Source organism: Aquarana catesbeiana, linkage group LG04, assembly GCF_042186555.1.
Source record: "Aquarana catesbeiana isolate 2022-GZ linkage group LG04, ASM4218655v1, whole genome shotgun sequence".
NCBI lineage: Eukaryota > Metazoa > Chordata > Amphibia > Anura > Ranidae > Aquarana > Aquarana catesbeiana.
The window spans coordinates 273,724,119-273,733,666 of NC_133327.1; the positions used below are offsets into that span (position 1 = coordinate 273,724,119).

At 42.4% G+C, this 9,548-nt stretch overlaps 1 protein-coding gene across 3 annotated transcripts in view; it reads left to right on the forward strand.

The window, feature by feature from the left end:
• Positions 1 to 5,824, forward strand: part of CCDC150 (coiled-coil domain containing 150) — an 83,304-nt gene extending 77,480 nt beyond the window's left edge. For 2 of the 3 annotated variants that reach the window (XM_073626578.1, XM_073626580.1), the window contains 3 exons: positions 1,023 to 1,091; positions 1,236 to 1,391; positions 4,470 to 5,824. In XM_073626578.1, the coding sequence (XP_073482679.1) occupies positions 1,023 to 1,091; positions 1,236 to 1,391; positions 4,470 to 4,589 (345 nt within the window). In that variant the 3' untranslated portion in view covers positions 4,590 to 5,824. The remainder of the gene's footprint in view (positions 1 to 1,022; positions 1,092 to 1,235; positions 1,392 to 4,469) is intronic. The other variant, XM_073626579.1, reaches the window with a different exon arrangement.
• The last annotated feature ends 3,724 nt before the right edge of the window (positions 5,825 to 9,548 follow it).

Genomic DNA, 9,548 nt, shown 5'->3' on the forward strand with positions numbered 1-9,548 from the left:
GAGCAGCCATTAGAGGGAGGAGGGCCAACACCGGATGCACCACTTAGATCCTGGATTTAGTATCAGCAATGCTGAAGGCTCAATACAATCCCATCGCTGCATATTCAGGATACAAATAATCCAGCGTGCCCCTGGGAGACAGCAATACACTGCACATTGCAATACACTGCACATTGCATAAAATATTGTTTACATGCCCCTGCTGAGATATTTAGCTATATCTAATATACTTTCTTACTGCTGATTGAACTTTCTCATGCTACCGTGACTTGCATGATTTTGCATTCCAATTTAAGATAGAGAGACATATTCCCTTCTCTGTCTCATCTGTGAACCTTGGATGTGTCCTGAGGAAGCCTAACGGTGAAACGCGTAGACATGCAAGGGTTTACTGCGCAATAATCATAGATGCTATATGTTGCAATTGTCATTGTTTTTTTGATATTGTATTTTTCAATAAATTTATATTTTTTATACTGCTATATCTTCTCCACTGGTTCTTAGCCTAAAAAGTCCGCCTCCCTGGTAATACTCAGTACTACCTTATTTTGTATCCTCAATGATTTATGGACGTGGCTTATTTTGGTGCACTTTCCTCTCTTTTTGTTATCACATGGTCTTCTATTTTTGTTTTCTACCAGTTGGATATTCAGGCCTCATCTGATGCCATCTTCAGGCATTGGGTCCTTTAGGCAGTTTCTTGAGCTGTAGGCAGTCCCCAATTTCCTGGTGGTTTTTTTCTTGAGTTTGTTAGCCTTTGTTGCTATGTTGCCAGCTCCTTTGCTGGACTGCAAAGTGTAGGAATTCCTGTGTTCCTCAATGGATGAGCAACTACTTTGTTCTACCAACCCAACAGTATAACCCAACGGTCTAAGAATTCCTTTGTCCCTAAAAAGACCTATGGAAAAGGTAAGAACAATAATGTGTTTTTTATGATCTCTTGTTTTAATTATTTCAAGCATGAAAACTGAAAATGAGTAATTTGGTTGCAATGTTAATCTGTTTATATGATCACTTCATAGGAGCTAGAGGCCAGGCTGAAATCCATGCAGAAAGTTCAGGAGGATTATGTGAGAAATAATAACGAGCAGGTAAGAATTTTATAGCGAGGAGTATTAGGAGAAGGTTTCAAATGGAGTAGATAATATGAAAAAAAACATTTAGCTTCTCTAAATGTATAAACGAAGAAAGCTTATAGTTTGCATGATGGGTAACATTTGTCACTCTCAATGCAGTGTAAGCGCATCCAAGGGTTCATGCCAGAAGTCGAGAAACTGCGTAAAGAAATAGCTGCTGCAGCAGCAGCATCCTGGAGGGCACAAGAAGACACCTTTCAAAGCCCTAGAGAAAAAGATATGAAGTCCAGGATGAAGCTGGAGGAAAAATGTAGGGTAACAAATATTTTTTTTTTTTTTTACTGTATAATAATAATTTAATTCATAGCACTAACTCTACCCCAAACTAACATTACAATATACACTCATCGGCCACTTTATTAGGTACACCGTGCTAGTACCAGGTTGGACCACCTTTTGCCTTCAGAACTGCGTTAATTCTTCATGGCATAGATTCAACAAGGTGTTGGGAACATTACTCAGAGATTTTGGTTGATCTTGACATGATCGCATCAGTTGCTGCAGATTTGTCAACTCCACATCCATGATGCAAATCTCCCATTCCACCACATCCCAAAGGTGCTCTATTGGATTGAGATCTGGTGACTCTGGAGGCCATTGGAGTACAGTGAACTCATTGTCATGTTCAAGAAACCAGCTTGAGATGATTTGAGCTTTGTGACATGAGGCATTATCCTGCTGTAAGTAGCCATTAGAAGATAGGTACACTGTAGTCATAAAGGGATTGACATTGCCGGCAACAATACTCAAGTAGGCATGGCATTTAAACAATGTTCAATTGGTACTAAGGGTCCCAAAGTGTGCCAAGAAAATATCCCCCCACACCATTACACCACCACCACAAGCCTGAAGCGTTGATACAAAGCAGGATGGATCCATGCTTTCATGTTGTTTATGCCAAATTCTGACCTTACCATCTGAATGTCGCATTTGAAATCAAGACTCATCAGACCAGGCAACGTTTTTCCAATCTTCTATTGCCCAATTTTGGTGAGCCTGTGCTGATTGTAGCTTCAGTTTTCTGTTTTTAGCTGACAGGAGTGGCACCTGGTGTGGTCTTCTGCTGTTGTAGCCCATCTGCTTCAAAGTTTGATGTGTTGTGCTTTCAGAAATGGTGTTTTGCATACCTTGGTTGTAACGAGTGGGTATTTGAGTTGGCTTTCTATCATCTCAAACCAGTCTACCCATTCTCCTCTGACCTCAACAAGGCATTTTTGTCCACAGAACTGCCGCTCACTGGATATTTTCTCTTTTTTGGACCATTCTCTGTAAACCCTTGAGATGGTTGTGCGTGAATATCCCAGTAGATCAGCAGTCTTTGAAACACTCAGATTGGCCCGTCTGACATCAACAACCATGCCACATTCAAAGTCACTTAAATCACCTTTCTTCCCCATTCTGATGCTCGGTTTGAACTTCAACAAGTCGCTTTCACCATGTCTAGATGCCTGAATGCATTGAGTTGCTGCCATGGGATTGGCTGATTAGCAGTCTGTGTTACCAAGCAATTGAACTGGTGTACCTAATAAAGTGGCCGGTGAGTGTAGTTTCCCTACTACAGTGCTACAGCAGGGGGTGGGACCCATATCCATAGTGTAACATGTAATATCTTACAAATGCACCAACCCCCCCACACCTCCTCCACACCCTCCTGATTGTGGGTGCAATGCTTTGCAGGCTCATAGTAAAAAAATAAAAATAAATGCACATTTTTTTACCTGCAAAGATGTGCATTTATTTTTTACAGTGGTGAACTTCTCCCTTTTGAAACATATTTTTTGGTTCTAACATTTCACCTTTAACATTGCAGTAGCAATGTTATGGATTTTTATGGATATAGGTTATTATGGTTATGGATAATTATAGATAGATATTTTTGGAAAAAAAGCAAAAGGCATATTAATCTTAAAGTGGATGTAAACCCAATGTCATCCTTTCTAAACTACTGCCATAGGGGTTATCTATAAGGATATACATGCCTCCTGCATGTATCTTTACCTGTCAAATGTCTCCCCTCTGTCTGTTATTAGATCCGAAAAACTGCATATTCTGTGGGTGGGTCTGTTGTGTGGAGCTCGGTGGGTGGAGTCGTGATGTCAGTAGACTCCTCGTCCACCTCTTCACTCTCCTTGTCAATATGCATTTTCTCCTGTGTATTTCTTACACTAAACTTCTGCTATGATCTCTAACATCCAGTGAAAAGACAGGAAAGTAACCACATGACTTCAGCATGCCAAATCATGCTGAGGTGTGGAACAGCCAATCCTTGCAGAGCTGCTGAAGAAAGGAGTGGGGGTGGGAATTAAAAAATAATGCCTGTGTCTTAGACTGTCACTCACAGCAAGGGGGAGGATTTGACAAAGTTTTTCTCAGTTTGTCAAGATTTTTCTCACTGAACAATAAAAGAGGATTGCTCAGAGATGGATTAACTCTGTGTGGCAAGACTGGGCTCAAATGATAGCAAATCTTATACTCTACAGTATGATAAAAAAAAAATCGAGTTTACATCCACTTTAAGGTATTTGCCGCACAAACAAGTTCTTGCCACATTTATGACTTGGAAACTATTTCCAAACATCTCGGTCACATTATGGAACAATAAATCCCCAATTGTTGGTATTTGGTGACCTTGAAAAAATAAATTAGTGAAGGCTTCATCCCGCATAGTCTTTCAGAGGTGGCCCTCAATGATGGTTTGAATGATACTATCTCGAATGAATGAAGAATGGCTTCCATTTCTCAATTTTTGGAGCAGAGAACCTTCTAGTTAGAAACAGGATGAGAAAACAGAACAATTAGAAAATGAGATTGAGGCATTCAAAAAAAAAAAAAAAAAAACTATTACCATATAAGTTATTACCAATGGTACAAGATATGATAAAAACAAGAGACAGGAATGCCAGAGAAACTAAACAAGACTAAACAAAATTACATTTGAGATTAAATGATTTAAAAATTAAACAGTTATACAAGTGCTTTTTAGTGTATTTTTAGCATACTATACTTTGCTGACTGCTGTGAATATACTGTACAGCCATGGCTGGACTGACTATAGTAGAAATAGGGTGCTAAAGTGTTATTTCTGCAATTAAACTTGCTAAAAGAATTTTGTTACATTTTGTTTTGTCCTATTATGCTAATTAGTTGATCCAAGAAACTGATCTGACCACTGTATCGAAGTCTTATTTTCTTCTCCTCTGGTTTAGTTTTGCTTAATGTAGTAATCTGGAGTTCTTGGAACCTGTTTAGCCTTGCCTTGATAACTTACTGCACAGGTTTGCTTTCATGAGTTGATAACCATTTGTTTTATTGTCATTTTTATTCCTCCCTTAGGACATTGTTGAATATAACCTGGCAAAACTTCTTCATTTTCATCCCCAATCCACTGCTGAGCACTGGGAGACAAAGCAAAAGCTTAAGCTGATTTCCCGAAATCTTTTACCCAAAGAGTGAACAAAAGGCAGTGACTGCTTTGAAGGTCCTTGTGCTGAAACTGGAAAACAATCTTATATTGCAATGGATGCCTGAAATTTGGTATAAAAAAAACAGTGAGCCAATCACACAAGTAGGACAATGGAAATTTACTTTAAAGGATTACAGTATTAAATCATGATGCTTGCTTTACTGGGTCAAGAGGATTAAAACAACATGCTGGTAAAGTTTTGCATTTGAAAAATGTTGTGGACAAGTTTGTCACAAGTTTTGTCACCAATTGCATGGATTTTTAGAGGTAAATATATTTTTATTTTACATGACAATAAATACATTATTGTAGCAACAGAGGTAAATCCTTTTATCTATCTTACAAGCAATATTGCACAAATTATATAACAAAAGTAGATAAAACATAATCATAGATAACTTGGCAATAGTGGTATATACTCGGCAAATGAGAACATAATCAAAAAAACTTTAGGGTTAGGAAATCCAAAAACCAGAGATGTGCACTTTATAGTATATAAAAGGGAGAGTGGGAAAATAAAAGAAAAGAGAGAAAGGAGAATAGAGGGTGAAAGACCCTGATGAAATCAGGGAAAGAAGGCAAAGAGCAAATCTGATAGGCCACATCTATGAAGAGTAATATCAGTCATCGAGCAATAACATGTTTGTCAGGGAGTCTGAAGTGGAAAAGTCCATCCAGTTAAGCCATAGGGCCCTAAACGTGTTGAATGTATCGTTATCTCAAGCCAGAATCTCCTCCATACGCATGATATATTTTACTGTAGGAACCCACAAGGACAACGAGGGGGGGGGGGTTGGGGTAGTAGTCGTTTTCCAGAATAAAGGGATCAGTTGTCTAGCCACTGACAGGGAAAAACTCAGCCAATTACGTTTCTGTGATGCAATAGAGCCTGGGAGCATGGATAGTAGCGCCGTTTCTGGAGTAGGTGTCAGAGACTGATTATACAGGCCACCATGTATGGAGAAAAACCGAGACCAAAAGAGCTGAATCTTATTGCAGTCCCACCATAAGTGGAGATATGTTTCCTCAGCCGATCCGCACCGCCAACAGGTAGGGCAGACCGACGCAAACATTTTGTGCCGGGAGTATGGGTCCCTGTTCCATCTGGAAAGGAGTTTAAAGTTTTTTTTCCTGTGTATAACAAGATATGGATGCATGGATTTTTAACACTGTTTACAGCAAGATGTTTATATGCAATATGGATGAGTGCTATATTTTTGTATTAAAAAAAAACATTTACTTCTTGCCTGTGTGTTATTCATTCATATTTCTTTTGGTTTCATTATACAAATGAGAGATTATAATGGGAAGCCAGAATCCCTGTTAAAATCATAGCTATGATTATTATACAAGTCTAGTCTTGAAAGGTCATAAATAGTTCTGGGATTGTTGTTTTAAACAGGTAACGTAAGCAAACTCATTGTCTTAAACTCATTACCTTTAAAATGTTCAAAGAAAAATGTATGCTTAAAGTTGTTATAAAGCCTTATGGTTTTTTACCTTAATGCATTCTCTGCATTAACCACTTCAGCCCCGGAAGATTTGGCTGCTCAATGACCAGGCCATTTTTTGCGATTCAGGACTGCGTCACTTTAACTGACAATTGTGCGGTTGTGCGACGCTGTACCCAAACAAAACTGATGTCCTTTTTTTCCCACAAATAGGACTTTCTTTTTGTGGTTTTTTTATCATCTCTGATTGGTTTGTGCAAAAGTTATAGCGTCTACAAAATAGGGGATAGATTTATGGCATTTTATTATTTTTTACTAGTAATGGTACTAGTACTAGTTATCGGGACTGCGACATTATGGAGGACACTGTTGACACATTTTTGAAACCATTGACAATTATACAGCGATCAGTGCTATAAAAATGCACTGATTACTGTATAAATGTCACTAGCAGGGAAGGGGTTAACACTAGGGGGCAATCAAGGGGTTAACTGTCTTCCCTGACTGTGTGTTCTAACTGTGGGGGGAGGGGACTGACTATAGGAGATGACAGATCGTGGTTCCTAGATATTAGAAACTCACAATCTGCCTCTTCTCTCCTCACAGAACAGGGATTTGTGTGTTTACACAGTCAGGTCCCTGTTCTGCCTCTCGTGCCCGCGATCGCGCGTGACCTGTCAGTCAGCAGCTCTCCTTTCTGCTTCTCTGCACTCATTGGAGCACTGAGCTATGGAGGGGCAGGGAGCGGCCATCTCAGTCTCTCATCGGCTTGCTGAGAGGCTGAGACAGGCATCAGTCCAGGCACCTGGCGGATCCAGACTTTGTCGCGATGACGTGGTGCCTGGACTGATTCCAGTGATGAAAACGGGTCACAGGAGTGCAAAACCAATTGCACTTCTGTGACCCGTAGGAGAAGCCCAGCCAAACAAACTCAGGCTGGACTTCTCCTTTTAAGGAAAAAACCTTCTGTGCCCAGGAAACCCAGAAACCTCAGACCCCTCAGTAAGCAGGAGCTTAACCCAGTTAACAGAGTCTGGCTGGGTGGGCACCCAGGAATAGGCATAGTCCAGCTGGGCAGCTGGCAGCAGATCACCAGCAGCAGGCATGGCAGAGGACAGCAGTGCACCACCAGCGGCAGGCATGGCAGAGAACAGCAGTGCACCACCAGCGGCAGGCATGGCAGAGAACAGCAGTGCACCACCAGCGGTAGGCATAGCAGAGGACAGCAGGCCACCACCAGCCGCAGGCACAGCAGAGGACAGCAGGCCACCACCAGCCGCAGGCACAGCAGAGGACAGCAGGCCACCACCAGAGGCAGGCACGGCAGAGGACAGCGGCAGGCACGGCAGAGGACAGCAGGGCACCAGCGGCAGGCATGACAGAGGACAGCAGCGCACCAGCGGCAGGCTGCACCCCATCAGGAGACAGCAAAGAGGCAGGCTTAACCACAACACCATGCAGCATAGAGGCAGACAGCATAGAGACAGGCTGGACCCCATCGGCAAGCAGCATAGAGGGAGGCTGAACCCCATCAGCAAGCAGCAAAGAGACAGGCTTGACCCCATGGGCAGGCATTTTAGAGGCAGGCTGGACTACATCGGCAGGCAGCATGGAGGAGGAATGGATCCCATTGGCAGGCAGCATGGAGGAGAAATGGACCCCATCGGCAGGCAGTATGGAGGAGAAATGGACCCCATTAGCAGGCAGCATGGAGGAGAAATGGACCCCATTGGCAGGCAGCATGGACGAGAAAAGGACCCCTTTAGCAGGCAGCATGGAATTTGGAACAGTTAAGGCATCAGTGGGTAGTGGCAGGATTGAAGGAGCAGGAGAAAGCTTCTGTTTCTTCTTTGGTTTAGATACTGGAGTCCTGCAAGCAGATGCATGTTGCTAGCCAGAGTGTACTGCTGATGGAAAAGTAGTAATAATGGTGGGGGCTTAGAGGAAAGGGTAAGAGAAGCAGAGGAAGATGTCTCAAACGTTGCTGTGGGTAACGGTACTGCATGGGGGAGCCTTCAATGGATTACATACAGGAGAAGTGTAGTTACTGATAGCAGGGTACTGATCTACAGTAGGTTGAGAACACTCACGAGCAGCTCTTGTTGCAAAGCGTAACAAAGAGAATTTGGATGTTATTGGAAGTAGCCATCAGAAGATGAGTACACTGTAGTCATAAAGGAATGGACTTGGTCAGCAACAATACTCAGGTAGGCGTGGCACTGGGATAGGATCTCTGACCAGGCTTGGAGCAGAGGCTGAACTAAGATCAATTTGCCTCAATTTGCCTTTCTCATGCTTAACAAAAGGGCACACAGCACTAATACAATCCTACAGCACCAAATTATTGTGAATAAGGAACCTGTACAATTTTTTATTTGCCAGCCCAAAAATCCAACCTGAAACATAGAAAAAAAGGAGGATTGAAAACACCATAGTTCTGAGATGTAGCCCATAAATAATAGTTCAGAACAGACCTGAACCAAAGGCTGTATTTCACTAAGTGCAAATCTGCCCTCATCGACTAAAAGCATTTGTTGTCAGAATGGATTCCAACAGCTTTCCACGGGTGTAATCTTCTGAAACCAGGCAGCAAAGATCTTTACTATCCAATGCCAATTCCACGTGACAAACCTCCACTTGAAGCATTTTGACAACTAAAAAAAAAAAAGCAAATACTCCAAGCAAATGACTCCCAGTTCCCAGGTGTAGCTGATCTGGTCATTAGTGGGCATCAGTGTTAAGTCAGGAGTCTGCACAGGAGATGACCAGTTATATGTAGCTACACAAGGAAACTGGGACCAAGCAATGTATAATGAAATCATTTAACAGCAAGCCAAAAAAAATGCACACACCAGCAAATAGCGAACATAAAATCAAGTGATCCACACCCAAAAAGTAACAGAAACCTAACAAAATAATATATACAAAATATATACAAATGAGGGACATGGGTAACAGGGTATACCAAGGATGCAGGGGGGGTGTCAGGACTGGGTACAGGAACAAGGGGAGCAAGAGTAAAGCAGCAGGGTACAGGATGCAAGTTAGAGCAGGAGCAACTGGCATTCAGAATCTGTCAGCAGGAGAAGAAATCAAAACACTGACAAGGTACGTTCGTAGAAGCAGGTTTGAGTACCCTCCCAGCAGATGGGGCCAGGTGGAGTGGATTGCAGGAACCTGCCGGCTGCTTGGAGACACCTGCTGGTGGACACCAGAACTTCAGCTTTCTACCCAGGGAAGCACAGTGCCACCAGCAGGTCCTGACAGAACCATTGGTTCCTGCTGCTGTCAATCAAATCACATGATGGGGGCAGGGCCAAGCCCTGTGTCTATAGATGGGATCAAGCCTGCACGAGTGCACCCATAGGAAGTTGCTTCCTATGGTGGGCATTAGCCAAACAGGAGGAGCTCCAGCGGGAGACCCCTGAAGAGGACCAAAATTTTTTAGTTGGACAGGGGGATCGTATGTAGGTGGATAACAATCCAGGATAAGAAGAA